We start from the raw sequence: 25,632 nt of genomic DNA, 5'->3' as shown, positions 1-25,632 counted from the left end.
GCAGAGGCTTTCTCAGCAACATTAGCCTTTGTTTTTATTTCAGCAACAGTTGTAGTCGAGGTTTTCTTGGAATCCTTCTTCCGTTGATCACGATCATTATCATTAATAACAAAGTGGTGATAGCCTAAACATGATCTAAAGGTCCATGGTTCAAACCCTCGGTTCCTCGTTGTTTTCCTAGTCATACCAAGAGTCATTGCTTTAAAATTGTGGGATATCCAGACTGGTGGGATCAGTCTTATTGCATTGAGTGCATTTGAAGGTTGACTTATCAATATTAGGGCTTGTCTTAGGATGGTTGATTGTTGTCGGACTACCATAGCGACAAAATATCCAGGATTTCAATAACCTGGCTCTGATACCATCTTTAAATTGATAAATGATAGTTTTTTCATTGATTTCTTTCATTTGCTCATGTACAGAGTATATATAGAGGGTAATCACCATTCTAAGAATGGGAAATAATGATACAAGGAAAGAATGATATAAGGAAATAACAACTAATATCCTAATATCTCAACTTTCCTAATATCTCAATATTCATAATATCTCAATATTCATAATATCTCAACTTTCCTAATATCTAAACATTCCTAATATCTCAACACTAAATGATATAAGGAAAAAATGATATAAGGAAAGCATTCCTAATATCTCAACAGACCCATAGATTCTAAATTCTAGGAGTAATGTCTCAATTTTCATTTTTTCATTTTTTTTTTGTGTACAAATTTCACTTTGGAAGCTAGCTTTACTCTTCTTTAAATCTAGGCATGTTCAAGGTAAGCTGCACACTCTCTAAGTGGAAATATTCGCATATGTTAGAAAAAATAAATAATTACTATGAAACATATTTTTTTTCCTGAAAGAATGAAATATTCCACTAAAACAATATTTGAAATTTGTAATTAATGGAAATGCACGCATAAAGCACACTCCCTAAGTGGAAATATTCACATAGGTTAGAAAAGATAAATAATTATTATAAAACATATTTTTTTCCTAAAAGAATGAAATATTTCACTAAAACAATATTTGAAATTTGTGATTCGGAAGAAGCATTTTTTTTTCCTAAAATTTGTAATTAATGGAAATGCACGCATAAAGCATACTCCATAAGTGGAAATATTCGTATAGGTTAGAAAAAATAATAAAGAATTAAAACTTTTGTGTTGCATTAGATTATTTTATTTTATTTTTGCATGGGAGTTGATCGGTTGGTAACCCACATAGCAAGTTTTTTTTTCCTAAAAGAATGAAATATTCCACTAAAACAATATTTGAAATTTGTGATTCAGAATAAACATTTTTTTCCTTGAAATTTGTAATTAATGGAAATGCACGCATAAAACACACTCCCAAAGTGAAAATATTCACATAGGTTAGAAAAGATAAATAATTATTATAAAACACATTTTTTTCCTAAAAGAATGAAATATTCCACTAAAAATATATTTGAAATTTGTGATTCGGAAGAAACATTTTTTTTTCCTAAAAATTTGTAATTAATGGAAATGCACGTATAAAGCATACTCCATCAGTGAAAATATTTGTATAGGTTAGAAAAAAATAAATAATTACTATGAAACACGTTTTTTTTTCCTGAAAAAATGAAATATTCCACTAAAATAATGTTTTCTAAAATTATTCAATATTTTTCAATTTTTATAAAAGAATTCATCATATTATATAATTGGATGTTAGCAAGTTTTTTTTTCCTAAAAGAATGAAATATTCCACTAAAACAATATTTGAAATTTGTGATTCAGAATAAACATTTTTTTCCTTGAAATTTGTAATTAATAGAAATGCACGCATAAAGCACACTCCCTAAGTGGAAATATTCACATAGGTTAGAAAAGATAAATAATTATTATAAAACACATTTTTTTCCTAAAAGAATGAAATATTTCACTAAAACAATATTTGAAATTTGTGATTCGGAAAAAACATTTTTTTTTCCTGAAATTTGTAATTAATGGAAATGCACGCATAAAGCAAACTCCATAAGTGGAAATATACGTATATGTTAGAAAAAACAAATAATTACTATGAAACACGTTTCTTTTTCCTGAAAAAATGAAATATTCCACTAAAATAATATTTTCTAAAATTATTCAATATTTTTCAATTTTTATAAAAGAATTCATCATATCATATAATTGGATGTTGTAAAGAATTAAAACTTTTGTATTGCATTGGATTATTTTATTTTATTTTTGCATGGGAGTTGATAGGTTGGTAACCCACATAGCAAGTTTTTTTCCTAAAAGAATAAAATATTCCACTAACACAATATTTGAAATTTGTGATTCAGAATAAACATTTTTCTCTTGAAATTTGTAATTAATGGAAATGCACGCATAAAACACATTTCCTAAGTGGAAATATTCACATAGGTTAGAAAAGATAAATAATTATTATAAAACATATTTTTTTTCCTAAAAGAATGAAATATTTCATTAAAACAATATTTGAAATTTGTGATTCGGAAGAATCATTTTTTTTTTCTGAAATTTGTAATTAATGGAAATGCACGCATAAAGCATACTCTATAAGTGGAAATATTCGTATAGGTTAGAAAAAATAATAAAGAATTAAAACTTTTGTGTTGCATTGAATTATTTTATTTTATTTTTGCATGGGAGTTGACCGGTTCGTAACCCACATAGCAAGTTTTTTTTTCCTAAAAGAATGAAATATTCCACTAAAACAATATTTGAAATTTGTGATTCAGAATAAATATTTTTTTCCTTGAAATTTGTAATTAATGGAAATGCACGCATAAAGCACACTCCCTAAGTGAAAATATTCACATAGGTTAGAAAAGATAAATAATTATTATAAAACATATTTTTTTCCTAAAAGAATGAAATATTTCATTAAAACAATATTTGAAATTTGTGATTCGGAAGAATCATTTTTTTTTTCCTGAAATTTGTAATTAATGGAAATGCACGCATAAAGCATACTCTATAAGTGGAAATATTCGTATAGGTTAGAAAAAATAATAAAGAATTAAAACTTTTGTGTTGCATTGAATTATTTTATTTTATTTTTGCATGGGAGTTGACCGGTTCGTAACCCACATAGCAAGTTTTTTTTTTTTTTCCTAAAAGAATGAAATATTCCACTAAAACAATATTTGAAATTTGTGATTCAGAATAAATATTTTTTTCCTTGAAATTTGTAATTAATGGAAATGCACGCATAAAGCACACTCCCTAAGTGAAAATATTCACATAGGTTAGAAAAGATAAATAATTATTATAAAACACATTTTTTTCCTAAAGAATGAAATATTCCACTAAAAATATATTTGAAATTTGTGATTTGGAAGAAACATTTTTTTTTCTTCCTAAAAGAATGAAATATTCCACTAAAACAATATTTAAAATTTGTGATTCGGAAGAAATATTTTTTTCCTTGAAATTTGTAATTAATGAAATGCACGCATAAAGCACACTCCCTAAGTGAAAATATTTACATAGGTTAAAAAAGATAAATAATTACTATAAAATATTTTTTTTTCCTAAAAGAATGAAATATTCCACTAAAACAATATTTGAAATTTGTGATTCAGAAGAAGCATTTTTTTTTTCTGAAATTTGTAATTAATGGAAATGCACCCATAAAGCACAAGAAAAAAAAAACTATGAAACACATTTTTTTTTCCTGATTGTATATTTACAGCTCCTCTTGCTTGTATATTCTATGCCCATTTTTGCTTGATCAAAGCCTTAAAATTTAGATTATTTGATTAAAAGCATGATATCATCCTCATTTTATAAATTTAACCCTCAATTTCTTTTAATCCTAAAAAATATCCGATTTGGATAAAAATACTCTTATTCTTTTCATTTTTTTTTTTTTTTTTTGAGATTGATGAAAATTCATAGGGTTTTAGTGATTATGACATAATATTTAATTAAAATGTTTGATTCAAGCATGCCAGTTCATGGGCCTCCCCTATTTGAATTTTATGGTTTAGGTGCTGCCACATAAATGATTGCGATATTGGTTGAACAATAACAAGTATTCATCGCTTTCTACCTTTGCAAAAGCAAATGAAATTTCTTCTCAAAATGGCCTTATTCTCAAAGCACTTGCACAAGAAGTGAAAAGATACCAATACCCACTCCTCTGCCCCACATGTGACTCCAACAAATTTATCAATAAAATCAAAAAAGGGAAATTTTAAGCAATGTTTCAGACGTTTTTGGCAGCCTATGTTTGGGGGCTCACTTTTTGGCAGCCTATGTTTGCCAAATGGGGGTCTACACAGTGTTCTACACAGTCTACACACCCACTTCTCTCGCTCGGACATTAAGAAGCCCTTTGCCCAAGTTGCCTCCAGACGAGAGAATCCCGCAAAAAGCCCTATTTTCCTCTGCTCTCAACCCTCACAGGTACTAATCTAATTATTATTATTTTTTTTTGCAACCCCGGTTTGATTTCCAAGAAAACCCATTCCCCATTCGATTTCCTGGAAAATTCATCCTCGTTTGATTTCCGAGAAAATCCATGCAAAACCCCCCGAAAAACCAAAAAAAATTGCCTTTTTTTTTTTCTCCCCGTGTTTTCTGGATATGTTTTAGGGGTCTCTTTGCTTTTGTGCCATTGGATTTAAATTTCACGAACCCTAAATCCACGATTTTTGAGCCAGGCTGAAAAACACAACCTTTGCCTGCAAATCATTACCAAATAGCATCTTATGTTCTTTTTTTTTTTAAAAAAAAAATGGACAGATTTTGTATCCTGTGCGCGGGCTAGACTGGTATATCGGGAAGTTTCCCGAAAAATCGGTAAAAATACCGATATTTTCGAAAATTACCGAAATTTCCGTCGACTTATCGACCGATATCATTTTTTCGTTTTTCAACTAGAAAATATTTTTTCTTCCCTTTTATCCATTCCATTTCTTAATTAATTCTCACACGTTTTTTCTTTACAGCACCAGAAGAATTCCAACCCATATATCAGATATGGAGCCCCAACGGTATTTATCTTAATTTCAATATTCTTTTATTTTCCTTTATAAATTAGTATAAATTAATATATTATTTTTATTTTCAGAATTATTCAAGTAAAATCAAGAGAGGAGTTAAGAGATGAGATCCACCTGGCCGCCCTCGACAGCGTTGTGAATCTCAACTCCCTGTGTGCTGCCTTTACATTTATCGGACTCTCCCTCACCACTATGGAGTTGCAGAGCATTGATGGTCGTTTTGGCTGCAATCCCAATATAAGCACGATCAGAAACTTGATGTTATTTGAGGTCATTTCTTTCGCTTTTTTTCTCGCATCATCGTTGGTGGCTTATGGCTTGAAGATAATGATCAGTCTCATCAATGCTGCGGAGTTAAATGAAGAGTTTAGGAACCACTTCAACAGAAAGTCTATTCGGAAGGTGATGCTTTGTGCCATCTTCACCTCGATCTTGGGATGTTTTTTTTTTAATTCTCTCAATAGTGTACATCCTCCAGATTAAGTTAGGGGTTTTGAGTGATTAAGTTAGGGGTTTTGAGTTGTGAGAGTCCATCTACAGTCCAAGGAGTGGTTGCTCTTATTATTATTGTTACTTGTGGTGTTATTTTTCATGCTGCTGTTACTATCTCAGCGTTTTTATATGTATGACTTTTGATTTATATTAATATGTATGAAACATTATTAATGTGTTTAATTAGAACATGAGAATTTATTTTGTTTTCATTGGGTTTATCTTTTTCCCAATAAATATTTTACTAAAAATTTTCTGTTGTTATTAGTGTAATTCCGTGGGTTCCTGTGATGGCAGATCATCTAATCTGATGACAATTACAAGCATTTTTGCTGAGGATCCCTTTGATAAAATAAAATTATCTCTTTCTTTTTGGTGTTTAGGGTTTGATTTTAGGGTTTATGAGAGGCTTTGGGAATGTGCTTTATGCGTGCATTTCCATTAATTACAAATTTCAAGAGAAAAATGCTTATCCTAAATCACAAATTTCAAATATTGTGTTAGTGGAATATTTCATTCTTTTAGAAAAAAACAACTTGTTATGTGGGTCACCAACCGATCAACTCCCATGCAAAAATAAAATAAAATAATCCAATGCAACACAAAAGTTTTAATTCTTTACAACATCCAATTATGTGATATGATGAATTCTTTTATAAAAATTGAAAAATATTGAATAATTTTAGAAAATATTATTTTAGTGGAATATTTCATTTTTTCAGGAAAAAGAAATGTGTTTCATAGTAATTATTTATTTTTTCTAACCTATACGAATATTTCCACTTATGGAGTTTGCTTTATGCGTGCATTTCCATTAATTACAAATTTTTAGGAAAAAAAAATGCTTCTTCCGAATCACAAATTTCAAATATTGTTTTAGTGGAATATTTCATTCTTTTAGGAAAAAAATGTGTTTTATAATAATTATTTATCTTTTCTAACCTATGTGAATATTTTTACTTAGGGAGTGTGCTTTATGCGTGCATTTTCACTAATTACAAATTTCAAGGAAAAAAATATTTATTCTGAATCACAAATTTCAAATATTGTTTTAGTGGAATATTTCATTCTTTTAGTAAAAAAAAAACTTGCTATGTGGGTTACCAACCGGTCAACTCCCATGCAAAAATAAAATAAAATAATTGCATTTCCATTAATTACAAATTTTAGGGAAAAAAAAATTCTTTTTCCGAATTACAAATTTCAAATATTGTTTTAGTGAAATATTTCATTCTTTTAGGAAAAAAATGTGTTTTATAATAATTATTTATCTTTTCTAACCTATGTGAATATTTCCACTTAGGGAGTGTGCTTTATGCGTGCATTTCCATTAATTACAAATTTCAATGAAAAAAATGCTTATTCGGAATCATAAATTTCAAATATTGTTTTAGTGGAATATTTCATTCTTTTAGGAAAAAAAAAACTTGCTATGTGGGTTACCAACTGGTCAACTCCTATACAAAAATAAAATAATATAATCCAATGCAAAACAAAAGTTTTAATTCTGTACAACATCCAATTATACAATATGATGAATTCTTTTATAAAAATTGAAAAATATTGAATAATTTTAGAAAACATTATTTTAGTGGAATATATCATTTTTTTCAAGAAAAAAAACGTGTTTCATAGTAATTATTTATTTTTTTTCTAACCTATACGAATATTTCCACTTATGGAGTATGCTTTATACGTGCATTTCCATTAATTACAAATTTTTAGGAAAAAAAAAATGCTTCTTCCAAATCACAAATTTCAAATATATTTTAGTGGAATATTTCATTCTTTTAGGAAAAAAATGTGTTTTATAATAATTATTTATCTTTTCTAACCTATGTAAATATTTTCACTTAGGGAGTGTGTTTTATGCGTGCATTTCCATTAATTACAAATTTCAAGGAAAAAAATATTTATTCTGAATCACAAATTTCAAATATTGTTTTAGTGGAATATTTCATTCTTTTAGGAAAAAAAAAACTTGCTATGTGGGTTACGAACCGGTCAACTCTCATGCAAAAATAAAATAAAATAATTCAATGCAACACAAAAGTTTTAATTCTTTATTATTTTTTCTAACCTATACGAATATTTCCACTTATAGAGTATGCTTTATGCGTGCATTTCCATTAATTACAAATTTCAGGAAAAAAGAAATGATTCTTCCGAATCACAAATTTCAAATATTGTTTTAATGAAATATTTCATTCTTTTAGGAAAAAAATATGTTTTATAATAATTATTTATCTTTTCTAACCTATGTGAATATTTCCACTTAGGAAATGTGTTTTATGCGTGCATTTCCATTAATTACAAATTTCAAGAGAAAAATGTTTATTCTGAATCACAAATTTCAAATATTGTGTTAGTGGAATATTTTATTCTTTTAGGAAAAAAAACTTGCTATGTGGGTTACCAACCTATCAACTCCCATGCAAAAATAAAATAAAATAATCCAATGCAATATAAAAGTTTTAATTCTTTACAACATCCAATTATATGATATGATGAATTCTTTTATAAAAATTGAAAAATATTGAATAATTTTAGAAAATATTATTTTAGTGGAATATTTCATTTTTTTTCAGGAAAAAGAAATGTGTTTCATAGTAATTATTTGTTTTTTCTAACCTATACGAATATTTCCACTTATGGAGTTTGCTTTATGCGTGCATTTCCATTAATTACAAATTTCAGGAAAAAAAAATGTTTTTTCCGAATCAGAAATTTCAAATATTGTTTTAGTGAAATATTTCATTCTTTTAGGAAAAAAAATGTGTTTTATAATAATTATTTATCTTTTCTAACCTATGTGAATATTTCAAAATATATAAAATAAAATATAGGAAATGTCACTAAACAATGACCTTGAGGCGGTCGGGCAGCTGAAAGAGCAAAAGTAATAATAATTCACAACCATACAATATTCTACTCAATCAACCATTATATTCAATCAATTATTGAAAATTTTAACTTAAAAGAAACTAAGCTCAGAATGAAAAAGGGATGGGATATTAGTGACCAAATAGTCATATTATAATTAAACACATTCATAATATGTCATACATATCAGTAGATGAAAACAAACAAACCTAAATACTCATATTCTAATTAAATACATTAATAATGTTTCATACATACTAATATAAACCAAAAATCATACATATAAAAACGCCGAGATAGTAATAGCAACATGGAAAATAACACCACAACTAATAATAATAACAAGAGCAACCACTCATTAGACTGTAGATGGACTCTTACGACTCAAAATTCCTAACCGAATCTGGAGGATATACACTATTGAGAGAATTAGAAAAAGACATCCCAAGATTGAGCTGAAGATGACACAAAGCATCACTTTTCGAATAGATTTTCTGTTGAAGTGGCTTCTAAACTCTTCATTTAATTCTGCAGCATTGACGAGACTGATCATTATCTTCAAGTCATAAGCCACCAATGATGATGTGAGAAAAAAGGCGAAGGAAATGACCTCAAATAACATCAAGCTCTTGATCGTGTTTATATTGGGATCGCAGTCAAGATGACCATCCATGCTACGCAACCCTATAGTGGTAAGGGAGAGTCCCAAAAATGAAGAGGCAACACACAAGAAGTTGAGACTCACAATGTTATCGAGGCCCTGTGTAAGACTCACAATGCTATCAAGGGCGACGAGGTGGATCTCATCTCTTAACTCCTCTCTTGATTTTATTTGAATAACTCTGAAAATAAAAGTAATATGTTAATTTATACTGATTTATAAAGGAAAATAAAAGAATGTTGAAATTAATATAAATACCGTTGGGGCTCCATATTTGATAGGGTTGGAATTCTTGTGACCGGTGCTGTAAAGAAAAAGCTTGTGAGAATTAATTAAGAAATGGAGTGGATAAAAGGGAAGAAAAAATCTTTTTCTATTATCAACTATGTAAACAATAAATTTTCAATTAAAAAAAACGAAAAAATGAAGAAACAAAACATTATATAGAAAAAAAAAGAAAAAAAAAAAAAGAAATGATGTTTAAAGCTTACAGCAGAAGGTTACTATTGATCTTTAAAGAATTTGATAATAGAAACTAGGATTGATGATGGCGTTGATAGAAGCAAATCGGATTTTGCGAGTGATTGAGGCGAGGAAGATGAGGAGACTAATGGAAACAAGGGAAATAAGATACTCTCTAATGTTGATGGAAGGGCTGGAACGAGAGAAGATGAGGCAGAGGAGGATTATTTCACAGGTGACAACAAGGAATGTGAGAACGAAGGATTGGAAACACAAAGAATAACTCATTTTGTTCTCTAAACAGTGGAAAAAAAGTCAAAAACAAAGGAAACATGTTTTTTTGGCATATGCTTTTCGGGTCATGCTTTATGGGTCATGCTTTGGTACCCATATATGTTTTTCGGTACCATACCTCCAATCCTCCACCAATGGTATTTTTTTTGGCATATGCTTTTCAGGTCATGCTTTTTAGGTCATGCTTTGGTACCCATATATGCTTTTCGGTACCATACCTCCAATCCTCCACCAATAGCATTTTGCCACATGTTAGGGTTGTGAATAAAAAATAAAAAAAAAACTTGCTATGTGGCTACCAACCGATCAACTCCCATGCCAAAAAAAATAAAATAATCAAATGCAACACAGAAGTTTTAGTTCTTTACAACATCCAATTATATAATATGATGAATTCTTTTATAAAAATTAAAAAATATTGAATAATATTAAAAAATATTATTTTAGTGGAACATTTCATTCTTTCAGGAAAAAAAATGTGTTTCATAGTTTTTTTTTTCTTGTGCTTTTTGGGTGCATTTCCATTAATTACAAATTTCAGAAAAAAAAAAATGTTTCTTCTGAATCACAAATTTCAAATATTGTTTTAGTGGAATATTTCATTCTTTTAGGAAAAAAAATATTTTATAGTAATTATTTATCTTTTTTAACCTATGTAAATATTTTCACTTAGGGAGTGTGCTTTATGCATGCATTTCATTAATTACAAATTTCAAGGAAAAAAATATTTCTTTCGAATCACAAATTTTAAATATTGTTTTAGTGGAATATTTCATTCTTTTAGGAAGAAAAAAAAATGTTTCATAGTAATTATTTATCTTTTCTAACCTATGCGAATATTTCCACTTTGAGAGTGTGCAACTTACTTGGAACACGCCTAGATTTAAAGAAGAGTAAAGCTAGCATCCAAAGTGAAATCTTTACGCAAAAAAAATAAAAATAAAAAGAAAATTGAGACATTACTCCCAAAATTTAGAATCTATGGGTCTTAATCCCACAAGGACACCGAGAGCCCCAAACAATAAACCAAAAAGCCAACAATCAGCAATCCAAATGAAAATGGAACAAAAAACTCTAAGTTAAAAGATATACAAAAAAACTCTAAATAAAAAATATCAAATAATACATTTGATACTTGAAATCTTTCATCTTCTTCATAGAATACAAATTTTAAATTTTCTCCCTCAAAATGTTTCAAATTTGATCTTCAAATTTGATTTATTAAAACAAATATTTTGTAATATGGTAGTTGAAACTATTTAATTTTCAAATTAAATTAGTATCCCTTTTTGTATATATGAATAATGAGAGTATAAGGGTAGTTGATAGGATTTTCTTTTTTTAGATAGAGTTAAACAATTCATTAAATAACAAATTATATTTGATATTTAATAATAAATCATAAAAAAGTTGTAATATTTAGATATGTATAAAATGCATGTGAGTATTTCTCACATCATTTTTACCTATTTAATAAGTTTTTGTAAAAATTTTAATGACATGCACTTTACACATGTCATTTTGTTATTAGGGTCAAAAGTGGTATAAAATGGAGTCAAGATTTATCAGATTTTAGTTCATATAAATGATTGAATAATGAGACCTAGTAGACAACTTTTCTCATCTTATTTATGTATGAGTAATTGTTTAATAAATCTACCATTTGCCTAGTATGGTCCTTACACAGCACATTTTGGCACCCTTTTGCTAAGTATTGAATTTAAAGTCAGTTTGGCATAATATTTTGCTTCTTTTTAGTCAGAAAGCAAAACATGAGTCATAAGTAGAAGTCGCAAAGTGTATTTGGCTAATGGATTAGCATTTGGAAGAGCTTTTGCCACAATCTATACACTTCATCTTTAACAGGTTGCCCTGACTGACAGTGAGGAGAGTGTGATCTAAAGAGAAATTGAAGCTCCGTTTACAAGAAATTTCAAGAGAAACTCACACCCACCTTTGGAAGGAACTCAAAGGTCCACTCACACCCAACCAGCTTCCAGTTAATACTTCAAATTCACATCATCAAACAAGACCATCAACTTCAACATTCACTAAAGAAATTAGCTCAAAAAAATTCAAAATCCACAATTCCAAGTCTGCATTTTTTTAAACTGGGATTTGAAGGGTTCAACAAAACCTGAATCCAGTTTGCTCATATGGCAAATTAACTTTATTACAAGATTAAACTGGCCGGATAATTGATAATTGTCATTGGCCTTTTGATTCAGAGATGGACTGTAATGGGCTTGTAGTCGAAAACAATGACTTTCTCCAGGTGGAGCAGGAACAGATTTGAGAATTCGACATGGGCTGGATGAGACACATACTCTGCAATGCCTTCCACACTCTCGAAGGTTGACTCGAAGACATGAGTGAAACCTTGATGCATGTTCTCAATGCTCACATCCTTGCCCTTGTTACATTACACAAGATATCACAAGTTTTAGAGATTTAGAAGGCATGGTAACAAGCAGCATAACCATTTCGCCAGGCACAACTCAAAGACATCAGACTCAAACATGAACCATCGTAAATTTCTTCACTTATATGAAAACAAAAATGTTAGAAAGGGATCTATAGGTTCAACAGAAATTGTTCTGATTTTATGAGCAACTAATGCCTCATTATCAGATGAGTTCAGGGCATCTGCTTGGCAAATTAATATTGAAGTTTTAAACCAATAAAAAGATTTATTGTGCATATTCATTAAATATTGTTAAGTGATCGTCTATTATTTGGTTTTGTTTTTTGTCTGTTGTTGTAGTACTTATTTTATTTTAGTTTGGTATTTTATTTTATTTTTTATTTTTTATTTTTTATTGGACACTTTCTTTGAATGAGAAGACTCAAAAGAGTTGTGTAAAGACTTAGAATTTCCAACTTATTGTAATACAGTCATCAGCATTTTGGTGAAAGTATTTCTGAAGCTTACAGGTTTTAGTTATCTTTCTAATGCCAGGTAATTTCTTCTTCATCTATTTACTTTGTGGAAACCACCTCAGTCACACTCACGTAACTTATTCCCATACCTCTGCAATTTGAGATTTAATAGACCTGTTTCTCCTATTAACATCAGGGGAGGCGGCCTTTTCTGCTTTATGAATTAATCTTCACAAATGTTTATTCTAAGTTATACTTTCTTGTCTCTTTTCATGTCAATCATGTACATTGGTAGACGTTATTAATTCTCTGAGTTATGAAATGGGATTTAGGAATTTAGGATTAAAGGGAAATATGATTTTATGAAATGTGTCTTATCTAATTCATAGACCTCCATGATTTCAGCTTTTATCAGCTTGCTGTTATCCCTCAGCTGATTATTGTTATTATGGAATATGAATTGATCCAATAATGTGGAGTCTTAATATCCCTCTTTTTTAAAAAAAAAAAAAAAATCTGAAATCTTAATATCCCTGTTGTTTCTTCTGATATTGCTCATTTGATTATGAATTAGGTATATCCATGCAGATCTACATGGAGCTTCAAGTACTGTGATCGAGAACCACAAGCCTGAACATCCAGTACCCCCTCTTACTTTGAGCCAAGCAGGATGTTTCACTGTAAGTTGGTCATCTTTCAATATTCTTTTGGTATTATTTCATTTTATTGTGTCTTAAGGTAGGAGTGAACAGCATATCTGCACTCTGAATTATTTAGCTTGCAATTTTTTTGTAAAATAGGTTTGTCTGAAATTAGTTCTGCTCATAATGAATTGACCACCTCCAATGTTGGATCCATCAATTTGCCTGAAGTTCCTCTTGAAGAGAGGAATATGTTGAATGGAAATGATAGTGAGCATATAGATGATATTTCTGGAATACATGTTTCTTCTGTCAATCCACAACTTGAGGATCTCATTGATAGGGCTCTTGAACTTGGATCTAATACTGCATCTGGTAAGAAGTATGCTCTTGAAACTTCTCAAGTTGATTTGGAAGAACACAATCATGAAGACAGAAAGGCTAAAGTCAGAGAGAAACCTTATACTAGCTACCAAAGCCAGAGAAAAAAATGAACACAAATTTTGCGCCTGTAACAAAAGAAAACACTTCATTCCATTTGTTTAGCAGTTTAGATGTACACTTGTAGGTTCTGGCTTGCTTCATATGCTAGTGTATTTGATAAGTAGGACCAACAGGCATAGGCGCAAAAACTGGGGTGTGAGAGTTTGGCAGTGCAATACTTTTGTTTCAGTGCCACTAAACAAGACAAGAACAACCAATCCTTCACTAAATGAAAGATGAAGTGCATGAAATCATGTAGCCTGGTCTATTTCTCAATACTAGCTACCAAAGCAATTTTTTTTTTTTTTTTACATCAGATCTACTTCCTTTCACCTCAATTATAACACCCAAAATCGAATACCACAATAAAAAAGTTGAACCCTCAGTTTGGAGCATTTGAAGAACAAGTATTAAGTCAAACCATCCAATTTTCATACTTTTGGGCCTATAGCGTCCCAAGATTTTTCTTCACTATCGAAAACAACTAAAAAGAATTCCTTAAAGCACTTCGAATTGAAATTACCAAGGTTTCAAAATTAAAAAACATCCTGCCCAAAAAAGGCATCCACCTGGAACCTTTTAGAACAAAATGAAATTATCAGAATCATTCCATTTTCCTAGTTTTTATACTACTGCAGCAATGAAACAAACATCTCAGGTGACAAAGAAGCCCTTTAACTACAAACACTACGTTTTACTTACCAAACCAAAATAATTGAAGTATGTAAATTCTACCAAAAAAATAAAAAGCAATAGCATGATAAAATTATTGCATTTGTCAAATAATTCAAACTGAAAAGTAATAGCAACTTCAAGATCCAACGACAAAGTACAACATAAATTTGAAATTGTTTATTATTAATCAAAAACTCTTAAAAATTAAATACCCTTTTGGGTTGATTTACCATTGGCAGTCAAAGAATTATTCCATTAATAATTCTCTCATGAGAAGCAACAACCCCTAAAGTTAGCTGCAAAGCAACTCAATCAACCATTATGCTCAATCAATTATTGAAAATTTTAACTTAAAAGAAACTAAGCTTAGAACGGAAAAGGGATGGGATATTAGTGACCAAATAGTCAATACAAACCAAAAGTCATACACGCCAAGACAGTAATACCAACATGGAAAACAACACCACATGTAACAATAACAACAAGAGCAACCGCTCCTTGGACCGTGGATGGACTCCTACAACTCAAAATTCCTAGTCGAATCTCAAGGATGTTCACTATTGAGAGAATTAGAAAAATACATCCTAAGATTGAGCTAAAGATGGCACAAAGCATCACCTTTTGAATAGACTTTCTATTGAAGTGGCTTCTAAACTCTTCATTTGATTCAGCAGCATTGACAAGTTTGATCATTATCTTCAAGCCATGAGCCACCAATGATGATGTGAGAAAAAATGCGAAGGAAATGACCTCAAACAACATCAAGGTCCTGATCGTGCTGATATTGGCATCACAGCCAAGACGACCATCAATGCTATGTAGTCCTATGGTGGTGAGGGAGAGTCCCAGAAATGAGGAGGCAGCGTATAGGGAGTTGAGACTCACAACGGTATCAAGGGCAGCGAAGTGAATGTCATCTCTTATCTCCTCTCTTGATTTTACTTGAATAACCCTGAAAATAAAAGTAATATGTTAATTTCTATTGATTTATAAAAGAAAGTAAAAAAATGTTGAAATTAAGATAGATACTGTTGGGCCTCCATATCTGAGACAGTCTTGTAGCCGCTGCTGTAAAGAAAAAACTTGTGAGAATTAGTTAAGAAAAAGAGTGGATAAAAGGCAAGAAAAAATATTTGCTATTATCACTATGTAAAACAATAAATTTTCAATTAAAAAAAGAAAAGAAAAAATGAACATAAATTATGAATGAGCATCATAGTTCAAGCCAGAGAATCCCCGGACTGTAAAGTAAATAGTGATGATCGAAATTAATAATTATTTACATCGAGGAAAATTGTTTGCCGAAATATCGGATATCGGTCGGGCCCGATATTCGAACCCGATTATCGATTTCCATTAATATCGTTAAAAAATCGGCAAAGTCGTCAATATTTCGACCGATAAATCGCGAGTGGAGCTGACGCCGGAGCAACCGGAGGAGAATTTCAAAAAATCGCCGATATTTCGGTTCTTTTACCGATTTTTCGGGAAATTTCCCGATATTTCCTACCAGTCCAGCCCGCGCACAGGATACAAAATCTGTCCAATTTTTTTTTTTTAAAAAAAACATAAAATGCTATTTGGTCATCTGATCATGATTTGCAGGCAAAGGTTGTGTTTTTCAGCCTGGCTCAAAAATCGTGGATTTAGGGTTCGTGAAATTTAAATCCAATGGCACAAGAGACCCCTAAAACAGATCCAGAAAACACAGGGAGCAAAAGAAAAGCAATTTTTATGGTTTTCTTTGGGGGGTTTTGCATGCATTTTCTCGGAAATCAAACGAGGATGAATTTTCCCGGAAATCGAATGGGGGATGGATTTTCTTGGGAATCAAACGGGGGTTGCAAAAATAATAATAATAACATGATTAGATTAGTACCTGCGAGGATTGAGAGTGGCAGAGGAAAATAGGGCTTTTGTAGGGATTCTGTCGCCTGGAGGACTACTTCAGAAAAGGCCTTCTTGATGCGCGAGTGAGAGAAGTGTGTGCCTTTTGACTTTTAGATTTAGTAGAGATAAAAGAAAATAAACAAATGATGAGAACAATTTTCCTCTGCCTATATAAATAATTATTAATTATCCACCTTTATTTTGATCATTAAATAAATTAATATTAATAAAAAGGTTGTTACTACGTATTTTAAATAAAATTTAAAAAGTTAAATTTTAAATAAAATATTTTATATAAATTAATTTAATTTTTCATTTAAAATATAATAAAATATATTTTAATAAAAGTATTTTTACCTAAATGACAACTTTTTCATAAAAAATTAATAATATTTCTTTCAAATATATTATATATACTTCTAAATTTTTATTTAATTTTACCACCAAATCTTATTATTATTTAAATATTATTAAATTTAGGGTTTGAATGCATTAAATATTCCAATAAACAAGATTTAAAATTTATGGTATGAAAGAAACATTTTTTTTTCCTTGAAGATTTAAAATTAATGAAAATATTTTATTAATATATATATATATATATATATATATTCATTGTACTTATTAATGGAAAATATTCCAACAAAAAGAATAAGAAATTTGTGATATGAAATAACAATTTTTTTTCCTGAAAGAATAAAATATTTTACTAAAAACAATATTTGAAATTTGTGGTTCAGAAGAAACATTTTTTTTTCCCTGAAATTTGTAATTAATGGAAATGTATGCATAAAACACTCCATAAGTGAAAATATTAGCAAATGTTAGGTTAGAAAAGATAAATAATTACTATAAAATTATTGATTCTTTAAGTGAAAATTATCGCATACTTTAGAAAACATAAACAATTACCATAAAATTATTGCAATGGTGATTGTCGAGTATGCCCACTGCACCACTCATCAACTTATATTAAAAAACAGATAAATATTTAAATGCATTAAATATAATAATTTTTAAAATTATAAATAATAAGAACCCCATTAATATTTAGATATAATTTAGGTTGATTTTACCTTTAAAAAATTTAGGTTGATTTTCCCTTTAAAAAAATTAGAGCTAAATATAGATACACTTAAAATGTTAATGGAAAATATTTATTGTACTTATTAATGGAACATGCCCAACTGCCCCCACTTTCTCCCATTTTAGTTGTAACCCTCGTCACGCATGGTTCAAAGTCGCAGTATCGATCACTGACTCTGAGGGTTTTGAGGCGTATCAATTTGGTATCCAGCGATACGTAAAATAAGTTAATTAGAAAATTCAAAAAATTATGTAAATCATAAGAAAATATATACAATTAAATAAGCTCGAAAAATTAATAAAATAAAATTGTCTCACATTTAACATTATTTAAATAGTTATAAAAGTACTTGCTCAAAGTTATTTATGATAATGCTAATAAAAGAAAATTATTTTATTTCAAATATAATAACATTTTTACTAACAAACATACAATACAATAATCAATTCCATGTTGAATGACGAGGGGGTTCGAAATCATCATCATCAGTCCTACGACGAGTATACAAATTGGGGTGGCAATTCTCGTAGTGAGGATATGGTATATGTTGGCTGAGATGATTGGCTTGATGATCCATAATAAGGGAAATATGGTTTTGAAGGTTGTTCGGGATCAACACCATATTGATAGTATCCAAAACCTCAACAAGCAATGTTATTGCTACTAGAAGATTGATCATATCCATATGAATCACTAGCTTGTGTTCCAGTATTTGAATATCCCTCTGGATGCATCATTGGAAATCGATTAAAATCATTTCTACTAAAAGTGCTAGAAGAGCTATCACAGTCTCTAAAGGTGTGATATGATCTATCATCTACCCCTCTGAAATACGACCTTGATCTTACACCCAAGTTCTGTAAGTGCTCATCGATACAATGATAATTTGATCTATGATAATCATGCCCACTAGAATAATCATCATCATTGGGAAATGTAGTTAGTCTTTCCAAATGCTTTCAGTGTTCCCATATCCTTGGTCGATATCCATGATCTGTATCTTGCGTGGCATAGTAATTTTCACCTCATTGTGCCCATGACATGTCAGGATCTACTTGACTAACATAACCGCCCCCAGTGCTACCATCTCCTCCAGTACCTTCACCAGTGCTACCAACTCCTCTACTGCCCCCACTAGTGCCACCACCCCGCCTACTGCCCTCATTGTCACCATCATCACTATTAGAATTTGAAGAAATTTTTCTAGGAGTCTTACCTTTACGGTGGGAATCAACATCTCTTTCTTGTGTAGCATTACTTATACGCCTACTAACTCTACAATTTGTGGCACCATCATCTTCATGAACTGTTTCTCTACCTTCTTCATTAGTGGGAAGACCTTTATCCAACCAATCCAAATTATCAGATGATAAAATAGGCTCCTCTCCTTCTCGTATCCACTCATCGAATATATCATCATCATTAAAAATATGATTCAGATCAATTGGATTGTATAAATCATCATTGTTTTGCTCTTGCATCAAATTCTTAACTCGAAGTCACATATTGTAGTGCACATAAACTAACTTATGCAACTTTTTCATTGCCAAACAGTTGCGCAACTTTGTGTGAATCAATGATCATGTGCTCCAATTTCTTTCACAACCTAATGAAGAACAAGTTTGGCTTAAAATTTTAACAGCAATTTTTTATAAATGTTGACCTTCGTCGCCATAGTTGTTCCACTATTCAGCTATAATAAAGAAAATGCATACTTATTAATCACTATGATACATTTAACAAAAAATGATGATAATTTATTATTTGTAATAGATGTAAATGTATTGAGTACCTAGAAGAGATTGATTTATTGCTTTCTTTGTAAGTGCACTTCCAAATTCTCATCTACCGTCAACAAATAATTTCACCTACATCATTAACATTTTTTTTTTTGTTAATGCACATTACATATACAAAATGTATTATTTAAAGGTCACAAACTATTATTATACCTTGTTAATAGCTTTTGCTTGTCTATCCAAATTTAGCTCTAATCTCTTGATAACTTCCTTTAATCCAACGTTAATTTCCGGATGATTGGAGAAATGCTTTGAATATTGAAACATTGGATTTAAAAAATATGTTGGCATAAGTTAAATAATAATCGATTTATAATAATTTGTACTTGAAAAAAATAATAAAAAATATATAAATAATTTTTTTATTACTTGCAGCATGCAAATGGCTGTGCAATTGACCTTCCCACTTTCTATCAATGACTTCTCAATACTTTTCTCATTGCTTGACCGATGCCTTGATAGCCAATTTAGCTCTATCCATTGCTTCATAAATGATTGATACTATGGACTTTTTATCTTGATCAACCAATTTCAATATTTTGACGAGAGGTTCCATAATTGTTTGAACTTCCCCCGCCTTCTTTCAAAATCAATCAGTTAAGATAAGGTTGGATACCTTATCTCTTAGACTTTTTATGTTCCTATCTTTATTGAATTCACGCCACTTATTTGTTGTGTACATTCTCTTCAAATCAGCCTCATAACGTATAAGACTTTCAAATGAAATGAATTCAGTGGCAAAATGAGTTATTCCGGGCCTTAACAGATTTCTATCATTGGTGAACTCTTTCATCAAATTCACTACTTTCACGCTATTATAAATAAATCATGTGATCATCTTAGCTTGATCTAATGTATTTTTAATTTGCTTCATGCTTGCAATATCTTCAAGCATTAAATTAATACAGTGGGCTGCACAAGGAGACCAAAACAAATGTTTTCGTTTCTCCATCAACAACATACTAACTGCTTTAAAACTTGTCTCATTATCAGTGACTACTTGAACAACATTTTTCTCCCCAACCTCCTCTACAACTTATCCATAAAGGAAAATATGTAGTCTACTATCTTAGGTATGTTGGTAGTGTCAACTGAAGAATGGTATATCATACTTCTATCACAATAATTTCGTGGTTTTGACTTTTACTGCAATGACAGCTATCCTGTAAGTGGTAGAGCAATCATTGCAGTTTAGGGTGGTTGGCAGGTACCTTCAGGTATTACATCATGATGTAGTTGCTCGTCACTTCAATCTGTTGAAGGTATGGGGCAGTGTGTGACAGTCCACTAATGTAGATGTGAGGATGAGAGAAGGTCCCATTAGCTATTCTTATGTCAAATGGAAATCATTTCTCGTAACAAGGAGGACTTGAAGGTTGGCTGGAAGACATCGCCCATCTAAGGAGTCCAGTGCCATTTGCCGCATGTCTGTATGGCCGGATAGAAGGCTTCGGGTACTTTGGCAACCATCCGGACAGCTCTAGGGGTGTGCCATGTGGACTGCTACATGGATTGACACATGGAAGAAGGCTCCCACAGAGTGCCCAATTGGACCCATATTGTGGATGTGCCTGTTTTCAGTTCCCATTGTGGTGCCTTGTCCTTTGCCTCAATTCAGGAAACCTACTAAATCGAGACCATTCCATAATCCAGACCGGGAAATCGCAGCTGATGGAGGCGCTTGCTGAGTCTGGTTACCAGGTTCAATCTACCTTGGTCATTCCAAATCCACCGTCAATGATAGTGGGTGAGTTGTTGGTCTTGTTTGGGATTACGTGGGTGAAAAACTCAGGTTGTGCATCAAGCTCATGACTGTTGAGGTCTTAGAAAGAACCAAAGTTTCTGCAGTTCATGAAAGAGGAGCTTTTACTATGGAAGGAGCTGGAGGGGATGAGACCAAATCCAGCTCGAGAAGACTCTTTATTTGGGATTTGCTGTTTTGGTATGGAGAACTGGTCTTCTTCAGGTTTCAGGTCAAATATGGGTAGCATGAGGAGCAACAACCCTTGTATCCCAATTTTTACTACGGAGATATTGAGAGACCTTCCTCAACAGTGAGTTCAAGTCTTGAGGATGAGATTTCGAGGATTTCTGAAAGTTGAAAGCATTAGGTGCTTAATTGGTCCGTCAATCTCCACCTCCCCTATTTCTGAGTAATCATTCTCAAAGGTCTGCAGAGCTCCCTGGACGGAAAATGTGTAAAGCCTGTGTAGGGACCCCTCCCCCTGATGACACGTGGCGCGCATCGCTATCCGGAGCAACTCTATTCGAACTCCCCAAGAGGACATGTGGCGCGCTACCCTATCCGGACTCCCCAGGGGAGGCACACGACACTCGCAAGTGTCATGCCCGGACGACAGTATATCCTACCCGGATATATTGTCCGGATCATTGACCGTAGCGAGCAAGCCTTGATGAGTCATCCCCGACAGCCTGCCACAGCCCACGTTCTACCGCCTGCAGAACGAAAGGATAGGATCGATGGCAAGTCGCCTCCCATGATCTCTGACAGCCGTCTGTAGGGTGATGATGACCCTGCCATCACCTAGAAGCATCATGACGAGCCAAAAAGTCTTCCCACCATTAAAGAGGGAGGCAGAGCTTTTGACACTATATAAAAGGGTCTTCACACAAGGAAGAAGGTAAACTCACTATCCTTGAAAAAGGCCAATAGCTTAATCTCTCGAGCCATGGCTAACAAAACCATCGGAGGGTGTGTCCGGACACCCTGTCCGGACATCTTTTGCAGGGAAGACTGAACCAGAACTCAATCTTGGTTGAAAGCGTGCGTCCACTTGGCAGCTACGTGGATCACTGGGACGCAAGGCATCAACAGCCTAGGCGGTGAACTGGTAAGGGTAGGACAAATGGTTGGAAAATCCCATTTCAGGTTTAGCCTGAAGCCCATACCCATGGTGTTTCTCAGAGCCCATCAAATATTCACAAAGATTGAAGAAAATAAGTAGACCATACACTCTGGATTTCTCATTGCCATTCTTCAGTTTACCAACTTTTTGACAAGAGTCTATGGTCCAGTATAAAATCACTGGTTCCCTTCTCATTCTTCTCAGCAATATCCAAACCCGAGCAACTCTTTTCATGCAACACGTGTCTATTCACAATGGACTGCAACAATTCAACATCATAGCCAACTTGCCCACCATGAAGACTATTAGTTTGAGCTCCACATCTACAGAAACTTGTGTTGGATCATATTTCCATACTGCCTTCCCAAATCTTGAATTCCCATTAATGCTGCCATATCCAAGCCAAAATTCCCTAAGACTCCATGGTGGTGCAATATTTTTGGTCTTAAACTATCTCAAGTTTCATACTATCTATTAATTATTCCTACTCATCTGAAGCAATTTCCTAGTGAGTTTTTTTATCCTGATTTTATAGGGTTTCTAACCTTTTGTCAGTTTTTGTTTAATCCTTATAGATATGTTGAAGAATTATATGATACGAACATGCAAATTCAGGTTAAGAAAAAATTGAGGCCACTTTGGGAATTTATATTTTTAAATTTTTTTAGTTATTTTACCAACATCATAGTAGTATTAGTGATAAATGGTTTTAGATTTCTCAATTATTGAAAAAAGGGTAAGAGCCATGCCCCTACTTTGATGGATTTGAGATGTGGTTGGAACCAATAAAGTTTGGAATTTGAATTGTTAGAGCTATCATTTGTTTCCCAAATTGGATATGGATATACTTTTGCCTCATATCATTTGGGGAATATTTATATCAATAATATTGTGTCATTGTAGATGAGGTACTTTTCAGAAAAGAAAAATATATATATAACTAGTTTTACAATCATGTTGGTTAAGGAGCGAGGATGAGTGTGCCTACTTAGGCCTGCACACACCCTTCAATCATATTGTTTCTTTTTATCTCTCTCAATGCAAATCGCTTTCTTTTTATCTCTCCCAAGGAAGATTATAGATACAACTTGATGATGAGTAGTGGAAAAATTTTCATGGTGATTGAGATTAACATGGACATTGGGTTGAAGTATTTCCTATAACTATGGTAGATTGTCGCTTTCATTGAACATAATTACCTTTTGTATTTTTTTGCTATTATAATCATAGACCATATGCATTTGAGTCCATCAATTCTCCTGTTTTTAGAATTTACTCTATGCATCCTATGGGTCTACTATGTGTCTACTTTTTAAATATTTGTTTTTTTATTGAAATGAGGGTTCCTACGTTTTTTTTGTGCTGATTGGTACAAGTTGAAATTATTGCAGTTCATCTACCAATGACTTAAATGTCATGGTCTAGATGGCTCTGTTATGAACCTTAGAGCTTTGCATCAACAATTTCGATGTGATCCTTATATGTGGCATGAAGCTCTTTTAGGCAAGATAATTGCTGATGGTATCCAATTATTTGTTTCAATTGACTCACTTTTTTTTAAGGTTAATTTGAGGCAATCTCTGGTTTGAAGGTTAACTTGAATAAAAGTGAGTTGATCCTTGTGGGAAGGGTGGAGAACGTGGATGATTTGGTTTGTGAGCTGGGCTACAAGGTGGGTAGTTTACCTTCTACTTACTTTTGGATGCCTTTGGGGGCATCTTTTAAACAATGGGACAAAAGCAGAATTAGATGTATAAACGTCCCCAAAATGGATTCAAAATTAAGGAATGGAAATGGAGGCTATTGATTACTACCCAAAAAGTGTTATTTTACACCTTTAAGTCATTATGTTTTAAGCACTTTTGTGTAGTAATTCTTCATCTTTATTCCAATTGGCATGTTAAGGACCTAGCAATGACTCCTAATCATATTTGTGGCTAGTTTTAGTGTTTTTGACATCTTTTTAGATCATTAAGACAAGCCATCCAAAGGAGAAAAGCAAAGAAAACCAAAGAGAAGCAAAGAGAAGCAAGGAGGAAAACAGAGGACAGCAGCTGCAGTCTTCTTTGGCACTTTTGGAGCACTTCCCGAAGTCCATTTTTTACATTCTATATACCATTTCAAAGCTCAGGAAGTCAAAAATCCAACGCTTCAAACCGTGTACGATTTGGAGCTGAAACGAGAAAGATATGGCCTTCGTAAGACAACTGCTCCAGGTGTGCGAATGGTGTGCGAAATTCGCACACCCCCTTAGCTGTGCGAATGGTGTGCGAAACTCGCACACCCCCCTCAGGTGTGCGAAAATTCGCACACCCCATGCGTGGTGCGAATTTTCCTCTATTTTTGCCGACTCCACTTTAGATATTTTCTTTTGTATTTCTTGATGTAATTTCCTTTCTTCTCCTTGTAACAAGCCAATCACAAGCTTTGCTTTTGTAAAAACTATATAAGGGGTGGAAATCACCTCTTGGAGAAAACGCGCGTGTTATGTTTTACACTTAGAAAAATATACAGAGCTCTCTCGTTTTCCCTTTTCTCTTTACTATTTTCTTTTTCTTGGAAGCCAAACAACCTCTGAGGATGTTTTCTCAGAGGATGAGAGGCTAAACTTTTGGTTTCTTGGAGTGATGGAAGCTAGGTGAAAAGTCCAGATGCAAGGTGGAAAACGCTCGTGCCTTAAATACAGGTAGTTGAAGTTCATAAATGGCTTTTAAATCCAAAGTTTTGCTTTAAATCCCTTAGAATCACTTTGAATGGCCAATACATGGTAAGCTTCAGGTCTCTGTGGATGCTTATTGCTAGATCCATATCAGTCCATTAGTTATCATGTACGAGCCATTGGAAAGTGGTTCAAGGTGAAGACCCATAGTGTCTAAAGCCATTAATGGACCTTGACTACCATTTCTATTGATTTTTATGGATTAAATCTTCATTGTTAAACCTATACCGGTTCGGGAAATAACTATAGGTTAAATCCCCAATGCGAGGAGAAAAATCCGGAATTTTCCACTTTGCATTCTAAACTTGATCCTAGCAATCCTGAGCTCCGGGAGACTTTCTTTCTTCCATTTTTAATTAGTTTATGTTAATTTAGTTTCAAACACTTTCAAAACAAATTTTATTTTCTTTTAAACTCTAAATTTTTTATAAAGGAAATCATTAAATTCAATTCCTAATCATGAGTATATCACTGGTAGAATGAAAACCCATCACAGAGTTCGACCTTAGAGCCACTATACTATAGTAGCTTTGCTACACTAGTATGAGGTCATAGGTTTTATAAATGTTTTTGATTAAATGACCCGACTGGATTTACATACGCGAATCAAAATGGCGCCGTTGCCGGGGATGGTGCCACGATACAGTGATACAACCTTTTAGAGGCTACTTGTGATTTTCATCACAAGTTTGGTGAATTCCTTTTTCACTAACTTTTTTTTTTTTATTGTAGAATTTCTTTTGTTTTCTTTCTAACTTTAACTTTCTTCTAGTTTTTTTTTTGTTTTTGTT

General features: G+C 32.1%; 2 protein-coding genes across 3 annotated transcripts; one reads left to right on the top strand and one right to left on the bottom strand.

The window, feature by feature from the left end:
* The first annotated feature begins 4,948 nt into the window (after window positions 1–4,948).
* Window positions 4,949–5,710, top strand: LOC109122641 (uncharacterized). Its single transcript, XM_019219933.2, has 2 exons — window positions 4,949–4,999; window positions 5,077–5,710. The coding sequence occupies exons 1-2, from the start codon at window positions 4,986–4,988 to the stop codon at window positions 5,489–5,491; spliced, it is 429 nt and encodes a 142-aa protein (XP_019075478.1). The 5' UTR covers window positions 4,949–4,985; the 3' UTR covers window positions 5,492–5,710.
* Window positions 5,711–14,845: 9,135 nt separating this feature from the next.
* On the bottom strand, window positions 14,846–16,517 carry LOC100249877 (uncharacterized). 2 transcript variants are annotated; one of them, XM_002280764.5, is made up of 3 exons: window positions 16,359–16,517; window positions 15,509–15,547; window positions 14,846–15,431 (listed from the first exon to the last, which is right to left on the bottom strand). In XM_002280764.5, exons 2-3 carry the CDS (start codon window positions 15,520–15,522, stop codon window positions 14,885–14,887), a joined length of 561 nt encoding a protein of 186 aa, XP_002280800.1. In that variant the 5' UTR covers window positions 15,523–15,547; window positions 16,359–16,517; the 3' UTR covers window positions 14,846–14,884. The 2 variants fall into 2 exon arrangements, with proteins under 2 accessions (XP_002280800.1, XP_010649484.1); XM_010651182.3 differs by having other exon boundaries at window positions 15,509–15,544.
* Window positions 16,518–25,632: the final 9,115 nt, after the last annotated feature.

The sequence above is a fragment of the Vitis vinifera genome, chromosome 5, assembly GCF_030704535.1.
Source record: "Vitis vinifera cultivar Pinot Noir 40024 chromosome 5, ASM3070453v1".
NCBI classification, from domain to species: Eukaryota; Viridiplantae; Streptophyta; class Magnoliopsida; order Vitales; family Vitaceae; genus Vitis; species Vitis vinifera.
This window is presented reverse-complemented; position numbering and strand designations above follow the sequence as displayed.